Source organism: Camarhynchus parvulus, chromosome 9 (genome assembly GCF_901933205.1).
Source record: "Camarhynchus parvulus chromosome 9, STF_HiC, whole genome shotgun sequence".
NCBI classification, from domain to species: Eukaryota; Metazoa; Chordata; class Aves; order Passeriformes; family Thraupidae; genus Camarhynchus; species Camarhynchus parvulus.
The window spans coordinates 6,642,109-6,670,054 of record NC_044579.1 but is presented as its reverse complement, the minus strand read 5'-3'; the positions used below and the strand labels follow the sequence as shown (position 1 = coordinate 6,670,054).

General features: G+C 44.0%; 1 protein-coding gene across 4 annotated transcripts in view; it reads left to right on the top strand.

The window, feature by feature from the left end:
* GNB4 (G protein subunit beta 4) overlaps nt 1-27,946 on the top strand; it is a 54,609-nt gene that overhangs the window by 21,812 nt on the left and 4,851 nt on the right. Inside the window, exons 1-9 of one of the 4 annotated variants that reach the window (XM_030954864.1) lie at nt 4,788-4,923; nt 20,226-20,325; nt 22,130-22,168; nt 22,869-22,975; nt 23,948-24,011; nt 24,748-24,910; nt 25,062-25,128; nt 25,259-25,460; nt 26,625-26,841. In XM_030954864.1, coding sequence (XP_030810724.1) covers nt 20,269-20,325; nt 22,130-22,168; nt 22,869-22,975; nt 23,948-24,011; nt 24,748-24,910; nt 25,062-25,128; nt 25,259-25,460; nt 26,625-26,841 — 916 coding nt within the window. In that variant the 5' untranslated portion in view covers nt 4,788-4,923; nt 20,226-20,268. Of the gene's footprint in view, nt 1-4,787; nt 4,924-5,377; nt 5,444-5,687; nt 5,711-20,225; nt 20,326-22,129; nt 22,169-22,868; nt 22,976-23,947; nt 24,012-24,747; nt 24,911-25,061; nt 25,129-25,258; nt 25,461-26,624; nt 26,842-27,946 lie in introns of those variants that run through there. The other 3 variants (XM_030954865.1, XM_030954868.1, XM_030954866.1) reach the window with 3 other exon arrangements.

Sequence of the window (27,946 nt, the reverse complement as noted above, 5' to 3'; positions counted from 1 at the left end):
AGCATTTTGGCTTTGTTGTGATTAGAAAGCGGCTTCTATTTGTAAGAATTTCTAAAGGTAATGAATATTCCTGATCATGCTTATTCAGTTGGCTTCCTGTCTTGTTCCATGAAAAGGCCAAACAATTTCTGAACAGACTGAACAAAATAATACTTCTTTAATACTCCTTTCTTCCTAATTCCACACTTTTACTACCCATGTCAGTTACTGAATGCTTTGTTAAGCTCCTTTCATGACTATTCATTTTCTCTTTTGTCTGCACTCATTACACTTTATACCTGGCACACAACTTTAATGTACATTATACTCTCAGTTTGTTGAGGAAGTAACTGAAAATTCACAAAAAGTGATCCCTTGCTGTTCTCTGGGCAGCACATTAGTCCTTGTTTGCTCCCTACTGCACACCCTGTGAAATTCTGGGGGTTGAGGATTAGGTTTGGTATATGGTAAAGTAAGTGTAGTTTCCAAAGCAGGATGTGGAAAACGCCATGCTCAGAATAGGTGGGAGAAGACCTACTTGGCTGAAAAGGACTGGGAGATTTTTCAAACTGAGAGTTAAAAAGGGATCTTCGTTGTTTCTGCCCCTCCCATCTGCTGTTCTCTGCAGCTGAAAATGGGGCAGAAAGCCAACATTGTGACATTTGAGCAGACAGCACTTTATGGAAGTGTCTATTTCCATTCCCCACCCATGGTAGAAAGGAGCCTTCTCCCTGACCAGGGTGAGCAAAGGTGCCGCCGAGGTACAGCTGATGTGAGGCTTCTTTCCCTGAGGCTGGCATTTCTAGGCAGACTCTTACGTTTTTCTGTGTAGGTTTTAAATAAGATTCCCCTTCCTCTGCTTGCTTACTCCTCTCCCCCTCCAGAAGAAATCAGAGGATTTCTAAAATACACTGTGGAGTTTTCTCAGCCCTCACGTGCCATCCTTGCCAGTGGGCTGGGCTGCAGCAGCAGAGAACTGCAGAAGCACCGTGACTGAGAAGAGCTCTGCCTTTGCCTCACCGAGTCATCTCAGACAGCAGTGAAATACCCTCTGAATTACAGCAGTGGAATACCCTGTGAATTATATCAGTGAAATACCCTGCAAATTCCAGCAGTAAATACCCTGTGAATGATATCAGTGAAATACCCTGCAAATTATGTCAGTGAAATATACTGCAAATTCCAGCGAGCACGTGAAACCCACACTGATCCCAGTGTCAAACTGATCTTAGATGGGAGCACTACAGATCAAATGGCTTTTTCAGCCCCTTTGATTTTCTTCTACAATGAGCACTTTCAGTGGTTCCACGAGTATCCTTTATCATTTTATCTGAAAGAAATACTACTATATTCAGAAATACATGCATATATATAGGCTGCACGTAAGGCATCTATCCATGTATCTCCACTCCCCTTTCTTCTATTTAAATAGTGTTCAGTGATTGTTCAGTTCTCCTAAAAGGATGAGTCACTGCAGCTGCACAATGATCCAGCTGTGTAGCTTGATAAATTATTTTACTGGACCTCAAAAAGTAAATACACTGACATCCACTGTCATTATTTTGGTTTGTGCTTACATTATTTTTCCTTATTTTTTAATTTGAATTAAATATTAGAAAATTAGCATGAGGCTATAAAAGGAACTGCTGGATTGGCAGCCCTAGAAATTGAGGTTCCCTGCTTCTTGGTAGCACAGGGACACTCATAAAACACAGCAAGGGCATTCTCCTCCATCTGCCCCATTAATCAGTGATCCGTGGAGCAGAGCTGGTGGTGAGCAGCCAGTGCAGGTGCCTCACACATTCCTTCCAGGAATTCTAGAGACATGGAAACAACATGAACTGAACTTCCACCTCAGATGCTTTTCATGTGGAGAGAGATGCTTTTCACCTGGTGTGCAGAGATCACCACTGCCTGGTGCTGTGAAAGGCCACTCTGCATCAGCTGTGGGGTGACAGAAGAGCAGTGGGAGAGAAGAGGATCTGTCCCACGCCAGCTGTGCCCTGAGAAAGCAGAGGGGTCTGCAAGGAAGGAGTGAATTTTAGACTCCAGTGAGACTAAAACCAGGAGATTGAAGATAAAGCAGGAAAACCTTTGCTGTCATATTTAGGAATGAACTGAGGAAGAGATGTCTGAAGGAGGATATGTTTGCCATCATGTACATAGAATATAAAGATAATATGTGTAATCCTCCTTAGCAAGTAATTAAATAAGTAAATTAACTGAACTTTTAAGTTTCATGCTCTCCATAAGGTTTGAATAAAATGAAGTGAGATTGCTCTCTTATTAATAAGGGGTTAAGTGCCATTTTAGTTCCTAGATCTGGAAAGAGATGCAAAGTGAGGGAGATGTAGATTAGCACATCTCCCCTGAAGAGCTGCAGACTGCAGTGGCAGAAGAGCTGTCAGACATTAACAAAGAAAGAGGATAAAGCAAAGGCAGTGGTGCAACTGTGGGGAGAACAGTGACACAAACAACCCTGAAGGAAACCAGCCTTGCCACTGTAGAGGAAGTGGACTGTCCCTTCGATAAATTTATTTTGAAGTCTCAATGAGCAATTTATTTTTTCTTTTGTTTTCCTGAAGTCAGTCAAAGGGGTTGTGTGATTCAGTCTCACCAGTGCAGGGGATTCCCTCTGTATCTGTGTCTCTTAGCTATGGGTTGGGCTTTTTTTCCTTTGACTTGTCTCCTGAGCAAACATGACACCTCCGTGTGTGTCCTGAAGTGTTTTGGGAAGCAATGAGATAATGGGCTAATGAAATGTGGGGGCTTTCTGGTACAGGCAAAGTACCAGGCTGACAGTGAACCCTACATTTCTCTGGAACCAAGAAAAGCCATGCAGAGACTCTGGTGGTATTTTTAGTAATTTAGATTGTACATGTCCCTGTCCATCTTTGTGCCTTTTGGCCTCAGCCCTGCTGAGACTGGGAAGTTTTTTAGAAAATATCTCATTGCTTCCTCAGACCCCCTCACTGATCTACCACATTGTTTCACAAATTTCCATCCAAAAGGTGTTTAGGGCACTGCTGGAGCTGTCCTGGCTGAGGTTTTCAGTGACAGCTGAATCAGCACAATCTCCAAACAGGTTCCCCTCCTCTGCCTTTCCCTTCGGAGGTGTTTCAGACTCACTGGGCAGGAATCCAAGCACCACAGGCCTGCAGTAGCATTTAATCTATCAGAAACCAAAGTTGCTGCGTTGGCTGTAGTAGCTCATAATTCAAAGAACATGTTAGAGAAACTGATCTGGATATTGATTTTAAAAACTAATCTGGCACTGTGTCCCAAGATTTCTCTTTCACTGCAGAACAAATTGATGCCTTATATAAATTCTATAATAATACAAAGCATATTGCAGAACTGGCACAAGAATGGCTCCATTAGGGGTAGCTCTGATTTTGCAGAGTGGGGTTTGGCATGTGAAACCAGTGATCCAAAGCTGAACTGGATAAAAGCTGGTGGTAAAACACTGCCAGCAGGAGAACTGGGCATTTCCATTTCATTAGGAATTTGTAACTTCATCTAATAAATTATCAAACTGCCTACCCAGTGGGTGAGATGAGTTTTATAAGAAGGGGCAGTTGCTGTTATTTGTGCTGGTTGGTCCAAGACAGGATATTGCTGTTTGCCTTGGACCACCACAGCCACATCAGTGCCACCCCTGTGGGTGAGTTCCCCGGTGGAGAACCCTGTCCATGCTTCCTTTTCACTGCCTGCAACTGAAGAATCTTCCCTGTCTCCCAAATGAGTCATAAGGATAAATTATGTAATTTTAAATGTTTAGTTAGCAGTGGAAGGACAAAACCTGATAATTGAATAATATGTAACTACCCAAATACCATCTGAACTTTTCTAGGGCTTTCCTTGCTGTTATTTTCCAGAGCTGCTTGAAAACAGAAGTGAAATGGTGCGCTCATTCTGGGATGGTATCTTGTCAGTAACCACTCCTCACGGTTCTGAAGATTGTATTAGGAAGAATGTAAGGGGACAAGCATATTTTAAGGGAGATCCTTGCACCAGTTTCTCCCCTTTATAAAAATTTAAATTACTTATGTGGTGATAGAGTGACTCTGAGACAAGTGTATTTTCCTCAAGTACGGTCCAACAAAATCAAACTTGTTCCTTGTTGATTTTTGCTGTGTGATCACTCATTAAATGCAAAGTAAACACATTGCTGAATGGCATCTGTCCTTTGGATAAATGGAAGACAGATGTATTGCAGCACAGGGAAGCACAACACAGACTTTGCAACCAGGACAGAGCTATTAAAATCATAGGTTTGAGTCAGTTAGGGAATGTGCATGTTTTTTAAGGCTGATTTAGGGTAAGCAATGAGCTGTTTCATTACAGTATGTACTGTATGTTCCAGCACGTGCTGTCACTAACACTGAGCCATGTATCAGTAACACACTAATAGCTCAAAGACTGCTTTACTCACAGAGGTTTTGCTACTCATGGAAAATATTTTGCAAAAATTTGACAGTTTGTGTTGCTGAGGGCGTGGCAGAGCGGTGCTGAGGAGATGGAGGGTGCAAGGGTGCCATGGTTGGTGCTGGGGGGCTGAGCAGGGCTGTGCCCTAGGGCTGTGCTGAGGCTCTGCTTCTGCACAGGTGTCCCTGTGCCACCAGGGTCAGGGGAGCAGGGGAGACCCAGAGGTGTAGTCACCCTCAGTGTCCCCCCATGTCCTGCGTCCCGTCCCTCACGGCTGTCACCCTCAGTGTCCCCACGCCCCGTGTCCCGTCCCTCACGGTTGCACACGCGGGGTGACAGAAGCTCCGCCCGCAGGGGGCGTGGCGCTGTGCGCGCTCTGACGTCACGCGGCGCTGCCATGGCAACGGCCCGTCACGTTGTCCGGTCCATGCGGGCGGGGCGGAGCCGCTCCCGCCCCAGCAGCGCCATGGCGGCGGCTCGGTGACACCGCGCTCCGCGGCCGCCCGGACACTGCAGGTACCTCCGCCCGGGGGATGTCCCCGCGGCCGGGCTCTGCCGCCGGGTGGCTCCGCCCGCCCCCCGCGGCTCCGCGCGGCCGCCTCAGGGCGGTGCCCGGTCCCCCGCGGCTCCGCTCGCCGCGCCGGGGCCGGGGAGCCTCGGCCGGGCGGGGGCCGCGTGGGGCCGCGGGCCGAGCTTCCCGGCGCGGCGGCAGCGCCGGCCGCTCCCGCGGACTGCGGGCGGGCGGGAGGCTTCAGTGCGCTTCCCGCCTGCACCGCGGAGCCCAGGGACGGGCTCGGCCCCAGCGGGGCGGGCTCGGGCTCGCCGGTCCCGGGGAGGGTCCCGGGGAGGTCCCGGTGCCGCGTCCGGCGCTGCCCCCGCGGGGCCGCCCGGGAGCGCCGCGCCCGCCCCGCCCCTTGGGCGGCCCCATCCGCGGCGCCGGGGGGGCATGGGCGGCACCACCGCAGCGCTGGTGGGGGGCAGGCAGGGCTCGGGCGGCGCCGCCGGCAGCGGCCCCAGCGCCGTGAGACCCCGGCAGGTGAAGCCCCGGGCAGGAGAGCCCCGCGAGAGAGGGGTCGGGGCGGGCGCGGAGCGAGGGCGCGGTCCCGGGGTCCGCCGAGAGCGGCGGGACGGGCGGGCGGCATCACCATCACCCGGTGCCGTCCCGCCCGTCCCGGGGCGCGGGCGCGGCGCCCGGGCTCCGCGGGGAAGGGAGGGGCCGGGGCAGGGCCGCGGAGCGTCCCCCGAGGGAGTCCCGGGGACGGGGGTGCGGAGGGAAGGAGAGGCTCCGTACCCCGGGCTGGAGGTGAGCAGCGGGCGGGGCGCGGGCAGCGACCCCCGGTGCCGCCAGGCCCGGCTCGGTGACACACCGGGGTGAGGGCGCCGCGGGTCCCTCCGGCCGAGGAGGAGCTGCCGGGGGTCGGGGGCAGCCCGGGCGGGCAGGGCCGGCCGGGGCACAGCGCTCCCGCCAGCCCGGCAGCATCGGCGGGCCCGGCCCTGCGTCCAGTGTGGGCTGCGGGCGGCGCCCGGCGGCTCCGGGGCCGGGGGAGCTCCGCTCTCGGGTCTGTGCCCGGCTAGAGCAGCACAACTCGGTTCGGGGCTCAGCACTCCGTAAATCGGCTCTGGCTGTGACTTGCGTGCCTTGTGTGACTGTTGTGGCAAAGGTGAGTCGGAAGGTGCTCCCCGTCTTTAGGAAAAGTGCAAAGTCATTAGATCCTTTTCGTGTCATACTTCGTAGGTATTGCTCGTTTCCCCATCCAGATTTATTTTGAATCTTCTTTTTTAATTTTGCACTTGTTGCTGAGGCTATCGTCTTCGTTAATTTTTAGTTTGATTTCTGTTGGAAATTGTGAAAAGGATCCAGATTGCTACCAGCTGTAGATGTGGTAGAGTAGTTTATCCTGCAATATTATCTGAACTAATGCAGAATAAACCTGTGATCCATTCCCTCCTGTTAATTACACAGTTGAGGATGTTGTCTTTTATTAGGCTGGTTATTGTAGCTTGGAAAGTACATGATTTTCCAGGATGGTTTTCAGTTCTGAAATAGAAGCAGGGTAAATCTCAAAGCTGAGTATGAGCTGAGGATAAAAGTGTTTAATTTAATTAGGTATAATCAGTTTCTGAAGCAACAGAGGAGTGGATGCTCCTCTGCTGGGTGGAGGGGACTGAGGAAGGAAGGGGAAAGAATGACAAAATGGTGCAGAGAGAGGAGACAGGTACCAGCCTGTAAAACCCGGGGAGAGATGAAAACTGTTCTGTAGGAATAGCAGGGACATGAGTCTGCAAAGTCATGGGAGTGTTCAGAGGAAAACCTGAAGCTGCTTCCTGACTTGTGTTGGAAATATGGGAAGTGATGTCAAAGATGGTCACTAACCTGGCAGTGGAGTGTCAGCTGCAGGAGATGTAGTTGCTGGTTAGAGCTGGGGGAAGTCTGGAGCTGTGCTAACAAGAATAATAACTATATCAACAAATTAAGATGAAACAAACCACATGACAAGCACACACAGTCCTGAAAGTCTCTTAATGGGATGGGAATCTTCAGTGGGTTTTTTGCAGTGTTTGTTTGTGATTTCTAAGCATGATAGCTGTGGTGAAGTTAATTTGTGCTTCCAAAGAACAGACTGATGTTATCTTGGAAGAAGGGGGCTAGGGAAATGAGGGAGATTGTAAGAGTATGGAAATGTCTCGCTGTGTGTCTGCTCTGGCAAACTGTATTTTCAATTATTATTTCTCTAAAATAATCAGTTTTCACAGTGGATAATGCAGATGAGTTGTACAGATTTAATAGGCTGAGAACTAAGGCTGCTATAATAGCATATAGTGTATACCTTTCACCTGTCAGTCATGAAACAAATTGAGTTTCAGGTTACAGATGTTGTTTTCTCTCTTCTGTATTGTTAAAGTACTACAGCAAATAGCTGCTGTTTTATCTACTTCAGCCCTTTCCTGAGTGCTTGGAAAGTTGGTCTTGATTAACTGCTCAGGTCATTTAAATCTTAAATAAAAAATTGTTGGCTGCAAATGTCGTGTTATATTTATATTAGATAATGAAAATTTCAACTGTATTTTTGTGTTTCTCAGTTGAGGACTGATACATCTTGTGTTTAATTAATTTTCAGGTTTCTAAAGAGCAATGTAGGACTCAAAAACCTAACCAGAAAACCTTGCAAAAGTAGTTTTGAGTACAGAACTGTGTAGTTCTCTCCTGGACCATTAAGAAAAATGGCACAAAATTTATGAATATAAGATTTTGAAGGTGAATATGAAATACAAGTAAAAAATCCTGACAGTATCTAGAGAAGGGATCTTCTTGAGTTACTCTTCTTTTCTGACAGAGCCTTTAATTTATGACTATTGTGTTACTGAAGACAGTAATTTAGTTTTTTTTATATCTCAGAAGTGACTTTGAATGTCTTATCAAACTAGTAAGAAATTCAGAATCTCTGAGCTTGACGTGCAGTGAAGGTAAATACTTTGGGACAGTGATAATGCAGTGATTGTGTTTTGTACTTAGCACTGTCTGGAAATATCAGTGCTCAGATTAATGCAGCTCCCCAGTGCCTGGAACTGACTGTTTAGAAAGTATGCATAGTATTGCTAATCAAGAAAACATTTTCTAAGTTCCACCAATTTTTTTCTCTATTCTAATTGGATGCAAACCTGTCACTTACTTCATCTTCGGAAGTGTGTAATTAAATTTAGTTGTTATTGTTTTGTTCTTGTATGCAACTCTTGTGTTTTGCAACCCAGAGTTTTGTAATAGAATTTACGTGAAAGATCTGAAACAGAACTACAGCAAAGAACTACAGCTCCTGAAAAACACAGAATGTGTGCTGTTCTCTCGAGGCTGTGCTTTGGTGCAGAGGGATTCATGGAGCTTTCTGGAGAACAGGAGTAGGGCTGCCCTGAGCTGCAGATTTAATTAAAGGATGGCACTGCTCAGGTGTGGGGTCATGTCTTCAGCAGTGGTTGGACAGCAGAGGTGGCTTTGCAGAGAGCCTGAACCAGAAGAGCAAGAGGAGAGCTGGGGGATGCTTTGAGTGAGTGTCAGCTTGGGTGCCACCAGTGGCACTGGGTGTGCAGATAAATCACTGAGTCACTGAGGGGCAGTGCCAGAGAGAAAGCTGGGCTGAGGGTTTATGAAAGCCCCAATTAACACAACTGCAGATGGACTCTGGCTGGCAAATACTTAGGCAGTTCATTGAAGATGGTTTCATTTCCTTTAAGGTGTCTGGGCTTCCAAAAGTTTGTGAAATGCTGACACACACCAAGCCAGGTTTTGATTCAATTACTGTAACTCTTGTAATCTCTTGCCTTCCAAAAGGGCTTAAACTGGAAAGATGGAAGTGCCCGATTATATTGTAGAGCAAAAGGCACTCTCAAGTGCCACCTGTTACATAAAATTAATTCTTTGGGGCAAAACAGGTTTGACAATTTGCAGGAGCTATTTTCCCCCTCCTTCTTACATTAGACCTCGGACAAATATTAATCATATGGATTTTCAGTGTAAGCCAACTGTTTGAGTCATTGTGAATCCCATTGTTTTGAAACATTAAAAGAGCTGAGTAATGTTAACATTGAAATTATTTTATAAGGTTTTAATTTTCAAATGGGGTGGGGAGGAGAACAAAATGCAATCATAAAATCAATCCCAGGATTGAATGTGCTTCTTAAATGAGATTGGTCTTGGAGCTGCTTGCAGTGACTCTCTTGGCAGCTTTACAAGGACAAATCACCTCATTGCAATCAGCAGTGGGAACTCTTGGACCTGCCTGGTTTGTTTTCATCATGCAGGCATTAATTCAGGTGGTCAGCATCTAGTCTAGCACAGAGCATCCAAGCAGTTTCAGGATAACCTGATGATTTAATTCTTGTTGGATTATTTTTTGTATATGGTATTCCTGATATGTAGTATTTCTGACATAAATGTCACTTGTCTAATTTTATGTTTATATATTGAAATGCGATTTGTGTGCTATTTGTCTGCATTTAAAGTCTTGCACTAAAATTAAAGATGCTCTTTTATGATCTATTGTGGTATTTAAATTGGTCTGTTTAAAAGAAATATTTGATCTGAGTATTTTTCTGGTGACCCTTTGTGTCATAATTGGTTGCTTTAGGTGATTGTTCATACAAAACAGTTTTATTCCTAGCTTGGAAAAGGAAGACATTTTTCTTCTTTCAGTTCTTGATTTAAGTTGAGCTTAGTTGTTACTAAGCTGAAAAAAGTATTTAGATTCTCTGTATAGATGTCATGCCTGTCAAAATCCAATTTCTCACACTAAATTTAGTGTGTACCTAGTGATTTTGGTCAGTGTTGATGATTTGACTTAAAGATTTTGACAGTGCAATGTAATGTCACAGTACTAAAAATTAGTAAATTGGAGTACACTAGGTTTTAGGTAGTTAAATTCTATAAGAGATTTCTCTCACCCCCAGAAGGTATGAATTAGGTTTAGGACCTTGTGTTTATCTTGTGCTGCTGTTGAGGAGGCAGCCTGGAGCCCTTCCCTTTGCTTTTGCACGGTGCTGATGGGAAGATCAAGTTTTGTTGGAATCTCAACATTAGGCACGATAAAGCAGAGTTTAAAAAACAGCACAGCAAAGTTTCCATGACAGCATGAAGTCCAGATGCCCTAGAATTTCATGAAATTAATCATGAGGTTAGTGCAATGTTCCTTCCATTGAATGGTAGGAAGGACACAGCAGGGGGGTTGGGTGCTGCTGACAATCTCAGGGAGAGGAGCGGTGGTCCACAGGGAAGTGTTACAGCTTTTTATAGGACACTGCCTATTTTCAGTCTCACTGACTGACACTTGTTGGACAAGAAACTTCTTCATTGCTTTTTCAATTAGTTTTAATACAAGGTGTCTAAATACAAAATTAATTGAAAGTATGGAGAATAAGATGGCCCAGAAATAAAACTGTGGCTTTAGTGCTACAAACACAATCTTAATTTCTAAGATAGGCATCAGAAAAGGGGAAACTCCTCTTTTGTCTTGGAAGCATCCCAATAGAGGGAGCTGGATTATTTATTTCTTTTTATACAGCAAATAAAAAAAATTCTAGTCCAGAGTAAATGTCCTGTAGATGAGTATTTGATGATGTGAGTGCTTCACTGTGGTTGCCCACACTTTAGGAAAAAGCAGCTAATTTGGAAGGTCAGGTAGCTGAAGATGGGAAGTGATTAATGCTTTTTTTTTCTTCCTCATCTGTCAGACATTCTTTCAAATGTAGATAGATGGGCATCAAAAGCCAAATATGCACTTTGAGAAGGGATGGAGTGAAGAAAGTTGGCTTTTCCTGGTGGTGCTGCGTCAGAAGCTCAAGGAATTCTCTGTTCTCAGTCTCTACAGAAACCTCATGGTCCTGAATTGTAGTGCTCTGATAACTGTGACAGGATGAGCTGAAAGCTCATCAGCCTTAGCAAACAGCTGAACTGCTGCAGAGTTTCAGAGCTGTGCCTCTGTTTGTCTTTTCTTTGAGTCAGGGATCTCTGTGCTTGGTGTGGAGCTGCTGAGCAGGAGCTCGAGAATCTTTAGACTCTTTTACCAATCCATCAGTCACCATTGCTGAGAAAAACTCGAGTGGTGGAATGCATGTCTCAAACCTTAAACCCAAAAGGCTTCCAGGAGCAGTGTCTGCTCTCTGGTGAGGGCTGGAACAGATGGATTTAGCTGAGCTGCTGACCTGCCTGACCAGGACTGAGACATGGAGGGAGCATTTCCAGCAACAGAAGTTCCAGTGGATTGGAAAGACCCTTGAGCAAAGCAGGTTGTGGAGCCTTGGGCTCTCTCCTGACCATGCTGCCTGACTCATTATTCCTGTCTATAACCTTAGGCTTTGTCTCCAGAGGGGAATTCTGCTATTTATAACCTAGTGAGCATCATGTGTTCATAAAAAAGTTTTCATATGAAAAATAAAAAAGTTACACTTTGTGGAAGACTACTACAGGTAGGAATCAATATTGTATTTCTTTGCAGCAGCATTTTGTTTCTCTTTTATCCTCTTCTGTTAGGAACTTAATCTGGGGCCATTTTCTTTCCAGGCAGATAGGTAATTTCTGACTTTGGACCAGTTAAAAATTATTTCTACAAAGACAGCCTTTGTTTTGAGAACCCTGCAAGTGTGGAGATAATTAGGAACACAGTGCTACTGTTTTCCTTAATGTAACTTCTTTCTTCAGTATTGGATGTTGTATCTTCTTTAGTAAGTGGCTGTTTGAAAACAGACATTGCTGCTTGAGAAACATAAAAAGCAATTCCAAGGATTGTAGATTAATCAGTCTCATCACAAATGGTACCAGAAGTGGCTACACAGCCTATGTGCTCTTAATCCTGTATTTGCAGTAAAAGGGGTGACAAAACAGTACAGGGGGTTTTTACTTCCTAGCATTGGATTTCTGATCATTCTGTAGTGTGAGGTTTTTGGTAGATTTTTTTGAAGTATATGCATCATATAACTGTGAATCTCAAAGAAATATTTTTTAGAAGGTAGCCTGAACTCTAATCTGGAAGAGAACTTAATTTTCAAGGCTTCAAATCACAAGTAATTGACCAGAAATGTATTGTAAACTGAAAGCAAAATTAAAGTGAGACCTGAGGGCAGTAGTTTTATTTGCCCTTTGGATAATTGGTATTAAAAAAAGCTGAGATGTTTATGTTGCCTCGTTGTGCAGTGAAAGGGTGCAGCTGTGAGCTGTGTTCAGCTGTGGGATGAGCAGCACATAAAGCCTCGCTGTGACTGCGGTACCAAGGGAGGGCTGGATGGGGAGGAGGGAAGGGGCTGGGGACCATGGATCCATCAAATGCATGGCTTCTTCTGATGGTACATCTGAAAGGATATAGTGTGTGTGTGTAACTGGTACTGCTGGGCTTTCTGCTCCTCAGGAGAGTGAGAATGCTCCACTTGCAAAAACTGTCAGCCAGAAATTATTGCAGGCAAGTGAACAGTCATCTGAGATGAATGGAGGCACTTTTCCTGTAGACACTATAGTTTCTCTTAATGTGTATCTTCTCCGTTGATTTTAAACCTCAAATTTTCTGTGCACTTGGTGCTTTTTATGCATGCTGTGCAGTCTGCTCACTCTCAGATAACAGGAGGCTGCTTCAGTAATCTTTTGTGCCTGTAGGTGCCAGACCAGATTTTATATGCATAGCACTGCATGGCCCTACATGATGCCACTTCAGTAAATACCAATGCATTAGCCCTTAAAAAAATCCAAAGTCAAACTTGCTTAGAGATGGATTTAAATGCAAATGAGGGTCTTTCAGAATGACTTTGAATTGTCACTCTGCAGTACACTTTTCCTACTAAAATGTTAAAATGGCTTCTGGGTATGGCTGGGTATTGGAAGAGACAAAAGCCCACAGCTCACTCCATATGTGTTTCCACCTGTCTGTCCCCAAGGAAGAAATTGGACTGGAACCATCTCTGTCTTCTTACTTAGGGTTGTATCTTTCTGCTTCATTAAGATCTTTCTTGCCATTTCTTACATGTTTTGAATTGCAAAACCAATAATAATTTGTTCAGTGATGGAGTGTCCTGAGGTCAGTGAACCAAGTTTTTACTGCAGAATCATTATTACAGTCACTAAAGACAAGATCATTTGAATTTCACATGTAGTTCTGTTTGCAGGGAGTGTGATAAAAATAAATCTGTGCTTATGTACCAAAACATTTTGACCTGGAAATGAACATAATGAATATAAGATGCAAGAATGTTAATTTTGGAAAAATCACTGTTGGACTGTGAAATATTCATGACTAAAAAATTCCTTCCTTCCTGTGCTTTTCTCAGCCTTAAGCTTAACACTGAATTTTCTTGAGGCTTTTTTTCTAGAATTTAGAATATGTGGGTTAAGGAGAGTAAGGCCTTTCTGTATGTGTTTTATGAATATACTTGGCTTAGACTTCAGCTGGGTCTTAGAAATAAACTCTCATATCTCTGAGCTTAAGAAACCAGTCTCATGAGCTGTCAGCCAAGTGAAGGGTAACAGTCTCAAGTCAGCAATTTTTTTTTTTACTAGTAAACTTAAGAATCACTTCAATTTCTAAACTGATTTCCTTTGTCTGTTTTGTGACTGCTGTCAACAAGGTCAGTGTTTGTTGGTCTATTTGTCCTCCATGGAAACCATCATCAAACTAGTCACCAAAACCAACATGGGCCGTGCCCTGGTGTGCTGGGGCTGGTCCTGTGGAACCACAGAGTGGTTTGGGTTGGAAGGGGACGTTGAAGATGCCCCAGTTCCAGCCTGGCCCTTGTGGGTTCCCTCTCTGAGCCAAGCGATGGCTTTGAGGTACAGCAGCACCACGGGATGTGCTGGAGCTGCTGCTGCCTCTGCTCCCCTCTGGCTGAAAAACTCCTGGGTGATGTTCACAGAGCTCAAGTCTGAAGGCAAATGCAGAGGTTTAAATTCTGTTCATAACTCCAAGTAGTTCTTGTGGTGTATAGAAGTGTTTTGATGTGGCAGGCTTTATTTCCAAGTCCTGTTAAAATCCCTGGCTGAGTGTGTACGTGTGTGTAAAATGGCACATATTTCTGCTCTTTGTGATGAGTGGGTCTGAGGTGTTTTGGAGAAGGGAGGAAGGAGCGATATTTGTTGCTTTGAAAGTGCTGGTGCCACCCGGTTGGTGGGTGGGGTTGTGTTCCTGGTGTGGCTGCTCAGGGCATGTGAGCACACCAGGAGGAGACTTCAATCCCGGTTTGCTGGAGTCTCTCTTGTGACCTCCCCATCCCAGCTGTCCATGCAGTTTCTGAGCGCACACATCCATTGGTCCCTTGGAATTGGGGATGGCCTCTCTTAGAGGAATGGGTGTTTAAGAAAGTTCTGCTCATACTCTTCCTCTCGAGAGGCGTTGGTTGATTATTTCCTGTTTTTGTACCAAAGCTATAATGGAGACATATCACTTTAAAACACTTCCAAAATCTGCAGAAGTGCAACAATAGCACTGACCTCAGCGAGCGAGGTCACACCCAGGCTGCTTCCTGTTTTCTTCTTGGGGAGACCAGAGGCCCTGAGCACGGCAGAGCTCTCCTTGCATCTGCCTGGGGATCGGAAATCAGAGCGGCAATTCATTCCTTCTGACAAAATGAACATAGAAAAATCTTAAGGAAAAGATTGAGTTAGGATTTCCAGGCTTATTTTCTCAATTGTAACCTTTTTTTTTTTTGAGGGAATAACCATTATTTTCTTACTTGACTGGTGTGTGTAAGATGTTCTGCATTTAGTGCACTCCTCAAAACATACATTGAACATAAAGAAAGGCGGGAGATGCACTGAAGAGGTTTGAGAGGAGAGATAAAGACCAAGGTATACAATGGGGCAATTATAGCCCTTACATGCTCTTATTTCAACTTATCCCAGCATTATTCTCCTGGGATTCAAGTATTAGTTGACCAATATAAAAGCTCTTTGCTTTGTTGTCTTTGTTTATTGATGCAGTACTGCTACAAGTCAGAACAAAGGAAGCTTGGGAGAATGGATAGCTGGAAAGGTCTTTGAGAAACAAAGGAGAGGCAGCATAGGCCCAAGGTATAGTAAAAAAAGCCAGAAATGTTTCATTTTCCTCAGTGCAGAGCTGAGTGTATGTGTGGTTCTCAAACAGCTCTACCATAGAAAATACATTATGTAAAATTCCACCTGAGATAGTTGCTGTAGATGAAGGTATGTAACTGCAGCACAGCATTAATGCATTTACTTTGCATTACTGCTGTGCAGGCAGAGATTTCACTTGATATAAGGCTTTGTCCACTGTGTCCAAGTTTGTAGATTTTGAATATGTCAAATCCATTCTCTTCAGGCTGTAAGATCCTCTTTTTGTTCTTCTCTTATTCATGGCTTTGGGGAGACATAAATGACTGGACAAAGGTGCCCAATTTAATTTGGTGTCACTAAATGAAGCAATGTTTAATCAAAATCTTCTCTGGCACATCCTGACTATGTAAAATGTTGGTCTGTGTGTGCTGGCAGGGCTCAGCTCCAGAGCCAGAACTCATTGTCCACAGCCTGAGTGTCTGAGTTATCAGTGTGTCTCCCTTGAGAGAGCTGGAGTGTTTCTTGATGTCTTTCCCCTATATTTAGTAGTGCTGTAGTTGGCATTCCTTATGTTCAGCCACCTGTGTGGTCACTGGTAGGGATGATCACATGAAAGCCACGTGGAACCTCCTTTCTCCTCCTGTCTCTTGATCACTTTGAGATCATACTGCATAGGAGTTGGAAACCTGAGATTGATACATGTAGGTAAGCACTTGTTTCAGTTCTAAAGGACTGATTTTTTTTATACAAAATGAAATTCTTACTTAAATAACTCTCTGATAGCTCTTAAGAATCCAGTCAAACAGACTGTTCTTTTTGCTGTCCCTTTAATCTCTATATATTTGGCACGGAAATAGCAAACCTTTGTTGTGGGGAGGGGCATATTTACACTTCTCTAGTAACTCTTGCAGAGAATATCGTGTTTTTCCAGCCACAAGGTTTTGAGTCCACAGGTTACAGAGAGAGTGCTTTGGAGACAAGACCCTGGGGTAATTTGTCACTGCCTGCCTGTATAATGAAGAATTAAACTCTTAGCAAATGATGCTGCTACTGAATCAGGAATAGTGTAAGGAGTAATTTATCTGTGGAGAGCTCAAGCCTAGCAGTGGCTTTCTTGGCACTAGATATGCTGTGCAATCTGACTTAGTTAATACGTTGCCTTGGGAGGCACTTTATTTTGGTATCAGTAAATTCACTTGTAGAAGTCTGAGGAGAAGTTGCACTGAGTGCAGTTCAGCCTACAGATGACTGAGGGCAGGGATGTGCCTCCCTGGTACCCCAAGCTCCCTGTGCTGCTGCTTCTGATGGAGGCACCTCGTGTCCTTGGCTCCATTTCCTGCTGCTTTGGGTGTCCTGCAGTGCCACCCTTGGCTACCAGAGGTGCTGAAAGGTTCTTCCCTGTCCTGTTGCCTCAAGGCCTCAGCAGGTGGAACTGTTCATAGTTCATGGTGCACATCATGAGTTGTATTTGAAGAGAAGCATTTGACCTTTTTCATCAGAGGTGCTACCTCTGAGTGCTGAAAAGCAGATCCCACAAGTATTCTGCATCTGGGCAAACTCAGAATATTTTTTTTGATTCAACATTTATTAAAACTGTGGATAAATCAGGGAGGTAGACATCACATTACCCCCAGTCTCCTGAGATGGCAGGAGGAATCCTCACTCACTCGCTCTTTCTACCAGTACAAGAGCTGATGGCTTTGCTAAGTTGTTTACCTGATGCCTGGTAGCACCCTTCAAGGATGTGATGGTGTCTTGCTTCTCTGCAGTGAGGACAGATTTGTAGGATGCAGCCTCTGCTTTGCCGTGCTGCCAGGCTTCTCAGTTCTGTGTTCTTCTGTGCTTCACTGCTCACCTCACTGGTAGGCTTAGAAACAATATTACAGCAAGTGAATCTAGTCTGGGTCTTTGCACATCACTACCTCTCTTCAACCATACTGCTGGAGCATCAGAAGTATTAAAACAGACACAGATACATCCACGAGTTCCAAGCTTCCAAGCATGTGCTGATCTTCCTGTGTTGGAGTTGTGAGTCTGGTGACATCAGTAAGATGTTCCCACAGGAGTTCAGAGATGCTGCTCGCAGAGTTGGTGTGAATCTGGAAATGCATTGTGAGAGCTTCTTCCCTACCCACTCAATTTCTGTAGCTTCCTGTGGGCACATGAAAATAGTGCTTGAAAAAAATGTAAAAATGCCAAGTGGAAGCATCTTTCTCTCAGTTCTGCTAAATACTTAATGGTGGGCATGATCTGAACACACAGGCCTTTGCATTGGGAGCTGCTGCCAGGCAGTGCAGCACTGTTGGATACACTTCAATTTAATAGTTGAACTGCACTTAGTTTGTTTACTGTAGTATCTTGGTGTTTGTACATAGCTTAATATCTCAGAGTTAGTTGTTCAAATGCTGTGTACTGGAAAGGAACTTTAATGCTTAAAGCTAGAGTGAACCAGTTCTAAAGTGAGCCTGGATTTAGTGGAAGTGTGTGCTGGTTTGAAGGCAGCTCTCTGCTCACTGAGGTGCAGCTTGACCTTGAACCACTGACACATTTCTACTGAGCAGTGATGTTTAAGGCTTTGCAGGTTTAGCACATGCTGGTGCTGCTAGGGCTCTGCCACTGCTAAAAGTTTCTTTCAAAAATGTGAAGGATCATTATCCTTTTATTCACTTCAGAATTATTTTCAAACTAAAGACGTGGGTGAGTGAGGAGGCTTCTGGAGTTTGTCCGTGTAGGAACTTGGAGAAGTGTGACACAATTTAAAGTTGTGAAGTTTAACAGCTGTGCAGCTGCTGGTGCAGCTTGGTGCAGAAATGGCATTAGTGGTGAACAGTGCTGATAGGAGTGACATTAATTAACATTAATTTTATGTAAAGAATTGTTACTGATGGTGTTTGAATGCCAGTGCAGTGCTGCAGCCTATTCTCAAATCTGATGACAGCTTTACCTATGAATAGAAAAATACCCTAACTTTGGGTGCTTCTGACCGGCCATGCATGCTTCCAGCTGTGAATAATGTCACTTTCTTTATGATCAGTAATTCTCTGTGAGAATTTGAAGTGATTGTCTGCAGAGCACTGAAGTGTGTGGCACAGCACAGGGCAGAAGCTGACTTCCCTTCTCAGAAAATTGGAGATACATCAACTTCCCTGCTAGGAATCTTCATCTCCTGTTAAAAATAGCACACAAGACTGCTAAGCATTGGCAGGCAGCGTGGCTGGCTGGCTTTAGACCTTTGAGACCATTGTTTTGTCTGTGTTACCTTTCAGTAAGTTCTGGAATAAAAAAGGAAAATCATACTGAAAAGGTTAATTTGGCACTGTCAGAACTGAAAGTGGGGCTATGTTTCATAGAGGTATCCCCATTAAAGGCATTAAGGTTGTAATTAAACTTTTGATAGCCTATGAAGGTATGTGATTAATGTGTGTGCTAAAGTCATGGTTTTAATGCTTAATCTTTAAAATTGGACACAAGTGTTGATGGCTTGTATGTTATGCCTGCTGTGCGTTCAGAGGTGTTAAATAGTCTGGGCTGCTGAAAAAGGAGCACAGTGGGAAATGGAGAAGTCTCCTTGAGAATTCCCATATGAATTACAGCATCTTTGTAGTTGAACAGAGCACAGGTTTAAGGAATGGAAATGTGTGAACCTCACACTTTGCTTACATGTAGCTGGAAGTACCAGTTAGAGCTGAGTCACCATCCCTGTCGCTGCTGAGGATGATGGAGATGATCCAACTCAATGTGTGTTTGTGAGTTGGTTCTGAAATGGACTTGAAGTGAGACCTGTGGGAAGCAGAGATTGAAAGGAAGTAGATGGATAATTAGTGAAGATACTTTTCTTCTTGAGAAGCAATCAACTTTGTAGCTCTCAAACACTTCTATAAACTGTTAGTCCAAGGATGATTATTTTATTACAAATTGCTTTGAACCAAAACTTCTCACTCTTTTAAATCTGTGAGTGTGGTGGTTTATAGATGGAAAAAGCCTTTCCAGAGTCAGTCTTTCAGAGCACATCACTACTGAACTGCAGAGAACCAATAGCCAGACCAAATAAAGGGGTTTCCCTAGAGGTCTACAACTTACCAGACACACTGTGACCTTTTTTTCTCTGGTTTTTGGCCATTTTTCAGTGGACTAAATAGGAAACATAGACTAACATTTTGAATAGGTTCTTCTTCCTGCTTCTTTTCCTTCCTTCCTCAATTTTCATTTTGTGAGCAGTAGTCTGACTTGTCTGTCTTCTCCTACCAGCTAGAAGTGTTTGCTTTTTATACAATGTCATGGGACCACTATTATCACCTTTCTGGTGTGCATTTTCTGTCATGAAAAAATTACAAATAAGTGCCTGGCTTGTCTGTGAGCAATTTACTTGCTGATGTTGCTTTCACTGCAAGGATTTTGAAGTCTCCACGTGTGTGAATAGACTTAAGAGGTCTCTAGTGGTGTTTGACTGCACTGCTGTGCTGGGGATAAAAAACCTGAAAATTGACCTGAGGAAACTTTGTTCAACATGCTGAAAAAAACCAAATGCAAAAATCTGATTTGAAAAAAACCAAACTTACTAACCTGAAAGTGTGCCTGCATGTGGTCTTACTGTTAATTGATATTTTTATTAAGTTGGCTTGGAGTCCTTGTTCAGATGACAACTGCTTTAGGGAGCAGAGGGCTGTATCAGCACAGGGATGCTTTTAGGGAGGGTTTGGTTTTTTCTATCCCTTCTCACTCTGTGGGTGCTTTTGAAATTAAAAGATCATTGTGTTCTGCCCTCATTAAAAAATAAGAGAAAAAAGTGGAGAGAATGTTATTTCAGCTGTAGTCTAGGATTCAAAAATTTCATCTTTAATTAAAACCAAGTCTGCCCTGGATGTCCTGTGCAAGGTACCTGTATCAAAGCCCTGCTGAGCCCAGGGGTAAATACTGGGGGCACCTGCAGCCTCTGCTCTGTGTTGCCATCCTGGGGCACAGCCTGACAGAGATTTCTGGGCGGAGGAGCAGGGAGCTGCTACAAAACAGGTCTATAAAGCACAGTGGGTGGTTCTGTTGACAGTTGCTTTTGTATTTAAAATAGACTTCACTTAATTCTGCTTCTCGTGGTAATTCAGGAATTGAAATCACTTAGGTCCTGCCAAATTCATTAACATGGTGTACTAAAGGGAATGTCTGTTTGGAAGCCTTTCTAAAAGTAGAATAAAAATAAATATATACACAGATTCTTAGGTTTTTTGTTATGTTTTCTAAAGAGGAGAAAAATAACTTTCAGTATCTCTTTCCCTCTTCTTGGCAGGTTTTCTTCACGAGTGGAGTGTGAGAAATAGAGGCTGAAGAAGATGAGTGAGCTGGAGCAGTTACGGCAGGAGGCAGAGCAGCTGCGAAACCAAATCAGAGTAAGAATTGTGAACTGCTTATTTTCCATGATAGAACTCCTCCTTTATGGGAACAAACTGTAAAGATCTCCTCCTTTATGGGAACAAACTGTAAAGATCTGTCAGTTGTTCCTGTTTAGCTCGTGCAGAGCTTAAAATATTTTCAGAATATTTGAGTCTCTCCTTTTCCTACAGTTTTGCCAATTGTGTGGCAAGTATTAGCCTCAAATATAGGAGTTGCTAATAGCTTGCTCTTAAAGAGCAAAAAAGCTTTGTTTCATTCAGACTGCATTCAAAATTCATTTTATGTTGAACATTTTCAGCTATTTCAGGACAATCAAACAAGTAGTCATTTAAAATGCAGTGTGTTTCTTCCTGTGGATGAAATAAGTCCTGAGTGCTAAGGGATTTGCTGCTCTGGTATTTTAAACCCCTCCTGATTCCAGACGTCAACATTTTATAAATATTTCTACAGTTCAGACATTATAAAAATAAGTTGAGATGACTTAATCCACTCTCAGGCTTGCTTTTTGGGAGGAGAGCTATAAAGGGTGGTCAAAATAAACATGCACTTAAGAAATGTTAAAGTTGCAATGTCAAGTAACTGTCAAGCAAGAGCTTGAAAAAACTTGAAGATCCCAGCCTGATCCTGTTGAGACAGATCCAAAATGTGCAAGCAAATGTTTCTGTTCCTGCTTTCAAAGGGACAGACTGAACAATCTGCACAGACTGAACTTGGGAGGGACACACAAAGTGCTGGTGAAGAGGCTCCATTGTTTTTGGGTGGCTGCTTCACTGGTTGCACAAGGTGGAGAAATCTCCAGGAACTGAGAGGGTTCTGTGGCTGCTCCTGGTGATGTTTTAACTTCAATTTGTGCTGCACAGCTCCTGCCTCACTTCAAGCCTGTTTAAGCCATTTTGTCAGAAGGAGAAGCTGGCCATGCCTGTCTGTGTGTCCTGGGAAGGGCCCTGAGCTGCAGGAGAGCAGTGCAGTCACAGCTGTGACTGACACCAGGTCTTTCACAATCTGTGTTGCAGGGTAGGCTCAGAGGAGCTCACCTGTGCCAGAGTTCAGTGTGGGACTGAATTATGCAATGAAATTCAAGTCTGTTTTCTAGGTCAGGTTGAATCATATGCAGGAAACAAGTCCTGTGTCCATAGAGTCTGAGATAAGGAAAAAACCATGGAGTGTCTGTGTGGAGATCTGGGCACCACCCATTCCATGAAATGGGTGAGGGTGTCACTGGGCCATTTGTTTCCCTTCAATTTGTGTCAAGTACATCATCACTAAGCTTTGGTAATCCTGCTGTGTGTCCTGTTCCTGGGATCCTGCCTGCTGATTTCCACCCTGCCTCTCCTGGCCAGCAGGAGGGTTAATTTGGGCACAGAGCTTGCTAATCCTGTGTAATATGTGGTTGCTTTTCCAGGTGGATCAGTTCTTCCCTTGTGCTCAGCACACCCTGAGCAAGCACATCCACCCCAGGGAAGGAGTACAGGGAACAGGGTAGGCACTGGGACTTCAGGATGGCTCCAAATGCCTTTGAATCCCATAGTCTGTAGAAAGGGAGATTCAAAGGCTGCTGGGGCATGGCCTTTCTTAAGTCCCTCTTCCTCCACTACCCCTCGTTGTGTGCCATTGCTTTTTAGATTCCTAGCACAATAAAACAGATTAGGGTGACAGAAGGAATATTGGCATGTCAGTTGGTGGTGCTGTGTGGCTTTGAGTGTGTTGAAATTTAGTTCAAGAGTTACTTTTCCTTTAGACCCTCTCAGCTGATGCTCAGTGTTACCTTTCCAATTCAACTTGTTCCATTTTTTGTTTCAGGATGCCAGGAAAGCCTGTAGTGACACAACTCTTGCTCAGGTATGTTCCTGTTCTTTGTGTAGGCTGTTTCTTGAGAGGTAAACAAATAAAAATACCAGTTTGTGACTCTGGCATGTTCCTGTTCAGTAACTGAAAGAATAAAGTGAAAGAAGCCTTTGGAAATGTACAATGTGTTTGTTTAATTTTAAATAACTGTATAAAGCCCCACCAAAAAAACCCAAATAAACAAAAGAGCAAAAAAACCCAACCAGTCAACCCCCCACCACTATCATAATGGATCCTGCTTCCAGTTTACCTTTTAAGTAGAGTATGTTTATTGTATTAAATATATTTAGAAAGACTTAAATAAATATCTTTTAGCAGTTTTTTGGAAACAAAATTATTTTGCATATAAAGTTCTGCCATGCTTTCAAAAGTAACAGTGCAGTAAATACTGAAACATTTTTTTATTGGTTTGAAATGAAAACTTTGAGATTTAATAATCTGAAATAGTCTTAGTATAACATAAAAGTATTTTAAAAGAACTTCCTGAAGTTTCATTGTAGCCACTGTGAAGTGTGTTATGTCCGTAAAATCTCTTTGTGTCGGTGTTGCTGGGTGTACACCAGTATCCTATTTTTTAATGGTTTTTGTCGTGTGCCAAGATAGATAATCTATCAAAAGTTCAAATGTATTTTTGTTATCTTGTGTGTTAAAAATAGTTCCCAGTATCTCAGGAGTTTGTTTGGTTTGTTTTTAGATCACAACAAGTCTGGACTCCGTGGGTCGAATCCAAATGCGAACCCGGCGCACGCTCAGAGGTCACTTAGCCAAAATCTATGCCATGCACTGGGGATCCGACTCCAGGTGTGTACAGGGAGCCTTGGGGCTGCCAGGGACAGCCTGGGGATCCCCCTGGCACCTTCAGTTTAATGTCAGCTCAGAGGTCACTTAGCCAGAATCTGTGCCATGCACTGGGGATCCAGCTCCAGGTGTGTACAGGGAGCCTTGGAGCTGCCAGGGATGGCTGGGGATCCCACTGGCACCTGCAGTTTAATGTCAGGCCCTGGGAGCTCATGGAGTGGAGCTGGTGCCCCTGCAGGGGATCACAGGCCAGCACTGGTGGGGGGTTCAGAGAAGAGGTGCTTTGCTTGTTCTTGCCATAGGCAGTTTGCTTTCTCCTTCTTTCAATTTTAACTTAAGGTTTTGAGTCTGTTTAAGCAAGAGAGAGTATGTGATGAGGCATATTTTTTGGAATGTTGGAAATTGTGCATTCCAAAATGTGGAATAATTATGTAACTTTTGTGGTAGGGATTTAAAAACTTTACTGACAAATTTTTTTCATTGAAAAAAGATTATTTTGTACATAGTGGGAGAAGTAACTTGGAGTTCTGTTTTGCTGCCTTGAGAGCAGCTGATGGTGAGGTGTAAACACTGCCTCATGGTCTGCTCTGTATTGTGTCCTTCAGGGAGGAATTAATCTAGAATCTGTTCTCAAGTTTTATTTTTGCCTAAATTCCTTATTTGCTTTTGTGTAACTGTGTAGTTATATGAATAATGAAAGCAGTTGTGGGGAGAGTTCATAAAATGTGTTTTTAGTGAGTTGTGCACTTGTGTTCATTTTCAATCATGAGTCCCCATGGGATTCCTCAGTCAGGTGATATGGAGATCTAGATCTTTGCAATAAATGCAACCCATCAATTAAAAGGAAAAAGCAGAGGGTAATAAAGAAATTATAAAACTTTTGAATCACTTGATAATCATGCATGATGAATGTCTATTTTGAGATTTTTTTTGTTTGTTTTACATTAATGTATTTTATTTTGTGTTTATATTTAGGCTACTAGTCAGTGCTTCTCAAGATGGAAAGTTAATTATTTGGGATAGTTATACAACAAATAAGGTAGATATTTATAATCCTTATCAATAATTCATGTATAAGTTGTGTGTTTGAATGGGCTGGTGTCTGTCTTTTACCATGATTGCAAATCAAAAATCAAAAGTAGCCTTTCTCATTCAGACAATCTCTTTTTGTTCCTTTCATGGCTGGGTGAGCCCTAGTGATGTGTTGTAGGTTGTGTCTCTGAAGCAATAGTTAATTACACAACAACATGTAACATTTTCACTCTCACTCGCCTAGTGCAGTAGCCGTAGCTCTCTGCCTGTGTGGTGTTGCTTCTAAAACTAACTTGGTTTTGAATTATAGAAATACACAACCTCAGAATTTACAAGAGTGCTTTGGGTTTGAGGGCAGAGGAAGGAGAAGGAAGAAAAACAGCTGTTAGGGAAAAGCTTAGGTAGTGTGGAGTGGAGCTGTGCTTCTGTAAACCATGCAGTCTCCATGGGGACAGCCATCCTGTCTAACAACCTATAGTTTAAAGATGTAAAAAGGTTGGACAGAGAAATCCTAACTGGAATAAACGAAGCTTGTAAATGTTTAAGTTTATGATAGCTTTGCTATGAAATAATGTACTGAAATCTGTAAGTCTGCCCTGCAGATACTGCTGGCATCTGTCACCCAGGAGCTGTGGGTGTGTAAAATGCAGTGGGTTGGATGTGGTGGGCTGTAAACCCAAGTACTGGTGCTGGGGGTGCCCCGTGGCCCTGGTGTGTGCTCTGAGCCAGCAGTGTCTCTGCAGATGCACGCCATCCCCCTGAGGTCCTCCTGGGTGATGACCTGTGCCTACGCTCCCTCGGGCAACTACGTGGCCTGCGGGGGCCTGGACAACATCTGCTCCATCTACAACCTGAAAACCAGGGAGGGCAACGTGCGCGTGAGCCGCGAGCTGCCGGGCCACACAGGTCAGTGCTCCTGCTCCAAGGGAAACAGCCCTGCTTCGGGCTGGCTCTGCTTGTGCTCTGCTTCTGTGGGACAGCTTGGGTGCTGTTCTTGCATTTTCACCTTCAGTTGTTGCTCCTGGGTCAAACCCTTACACAACTGTTTTGTTTTTAGGATACTTGTCCTGTTGTCGCTTCCTAGATGACAACCAAATTGTCACTAGCTCAGGAGACACCACTTGGTGAGTTTTTCAGCTCTGTTGGCCTTCCCCCACCCCCTCTTTCTTCCTTTTTTTTCTCACAGTGCCTTAATTTCTGTTTAAAATTTGAACTCTGAAATAATGACAGATGTTGTGTTAACTTCATCTGCAGTGCTTTGTGGGATATAGAAACTGGCCAGCAGACCACCACGTTCACTGGGCACACTGGAGATGTGATGAGCCTCTCTCTGAGCCCAGACATGAGGACTTTTGTCTCGGGCGCCTGCGATGCCTCCTCGAAGCTTTGGGATATCCGCGATGGGATGTGCAGGCAGTCCTTCACGGGGCACGTGTCAGACATCAATGCAGTTTGTGTAAGTGATCCTCCTGCTTCCACGTGGGAAGAAAGGGGGAGGATAAAGGCTACATTTGCATGAATTCAGCTTAGAGTCTACTGAGCTGCCTTGATTTAAAATCAATTAGTTCGGGTAGAGAATGTTAAATCGTATGTAATGGAGAAGGTTGTGTAATAACTTACAATCTACTTTGTAACTGAATTATTATTGCCTTATCTGTGATGCACTGCGCTGTTCCTGGAATAGTTTCCCCTGTGTTTTTATTCAGTAACTGAGACATCACTTTTTTTAAGAAGTAAAGAATGGACTAGGGAAACTTTTTGAAGCATGGCAATGTGTTAAAAACTGAAAATTGTAGATAAAGGCAATATACTGAGAGGGTGCAACACAGCCAAGCATCCTTATCTTAAAGTTTTTTCATTGAACAAAAAGAGCTTTCAGCAAAGTATTCTGGAAGGCAATTAAAATTAGTATTGATATTCAATATTCCCTGGAATAATATGGTAATATTTAGAAACTGGATTATATTTCCCCTCTGTCATAGTAACACTATGTTCTGATCTGCAAGATCCAGGCTCTGGTAAATAGAGAAAGAAATCTAAGTCGAAACTGCATCTGTTTTTGATAAACATGAAAAATTGTTAAGGCTGAGAGAATACCAAACACGTGACCAGTACAGAAATGCAGTTCCTATACTTAGACCTGAACCCTGAGATGTGCTGGGCTCTCTCCATTCCCATTTCAATCAATATTGCTGTTGAGAGAGTAACTCGGATTTGGAATAGATTTTTTTAGGAAATTGAATTGCTTGTTTGCAGTCTTCTGTTTTGGCTGAGCCAGCCTGGCTGACCGGCTCAGGATGGAACATTGTGTTCCACTTCAGCCAGGATGTGCAGAGCTGGGGGTTGCTTCATTTTGTAGGAGTCAGTGGCATCCCCTGTGACTGCTCTTACAGCACACTCAGGAGCTGCCTGGCTGTAATTCCAGTCACTCAGGTGTCCCCAGTGCTGTTCCAGAGGTGTTCCCTTGCATAGCTGCGTACATGCATCTTCCAACAAGCAGAAATAAAATAAACCATTCTGCCTTTGCCTAGTGAAACAATCCTGTGCTGTGCTCAGCTCAGCATGACCAGCGTATATTTCAGTGCTGAACTCCTGTGTCTCACTCCCACGTTTGTGGCAGTTTTTCCCCAACGGCCACGCGTTCGCCACGGGCTCTGACGACGCCACGTGCCGGCTGTTCGACCTGCGCGCGGACCAGGAGCTGATGATGTACTCGCACGACAACATCATCTGCGGCATCACCTCCGTGGCCTTCTCCAAGAGCGGCCGCCTCCTGCTCGCCGGCTACGACGACTTCAACTGCAACGTCTGGGACACCCTCAAAGGGGAGAGGGCAGGTGAGGACACGGCCACAGCCCGTGCACAGTCCAGAGCCAGGGCACTGCCGGTGCTGGTGCTGCTGGTGTGGATCTGCTGGATTCCTTTCAGTGCTGTTTTCTCTCGAAATGGCATCTTTATATTTGTCTTCCAGAAGTCACACTGCATTTCAGTTCCATCTCCATGGTGTGAGCAATAAAAGAGGCAGGAGAACAGGCCTGTTCTTGGGCTTTACAGATCTGTGTGCGGGGAGATCCCAGCTCTTGAGGCTGAGGAATGCCCTCCAAAATTGCATCTACAGAAAATGTATTTCACTGAAGTGTATGGGATTAAGTAGTGCAAAATTACACGTTTACATTGTATTTTGCACCCATAAGTGGCAGTAATTCAGATGTAGCTACAGGAGTCTTTTTGGCTTTGCATTCCCTGCTGTTGGGAGAAAGGGAAGGTGGAAACTTCTTGTCCTTGAATCAGTCACTTTTGTCAGTACACAGCATGTTTTATAGCACAGCTATTTCTATCTCACTTCTTACAGTAACTTAAATGCTTGGGCCTGGTTCAGTTCTGAACATCAGTTCTCCTGTTCAGACTGAAAAGAAATCCTTCTCCTTAGTTCTGCTACACCTGGATGGGGAACCTTGGGAGAGCAGACAAGGGTAAGAAGACTTAGAGAGAAAACAGAACCAAAGCAGGAAAGAGGCAGGCTAGTGCTGCTCTTCTGTTTGCCACAATATATGGGGGATTTGTAATCCCTCGGGTTTGCAAAACTTGGCAAACTCAAGGTAGTTAATGCATCCAGGACTTTGTCAGGAGACATCACACTGGATTTTGGGAGTGCTTGATGGTTGAAATTGTGGACAGCACTGCAGAAAACAGGGAAAAACCAGTAGAGAGCCAGATTAGGGAAGCCATCTATGGGACAGAAAGGAGAAGTCATAAGGGCAGAGAGAAAAATGGAGGCAATATTGTGTGTAGATATTTTTACATATCTTATTGTCGGGTTTTTTGATAAGGCTGTTACAGTCTGTGTGGTTCCTCAGAGTATAAGACAAAAAGGAGAATTAAGATCTTGCATTGCATCTTTTTTAGTACACTTAGGACTTACTTGCGAGAGCAGAGTAACAA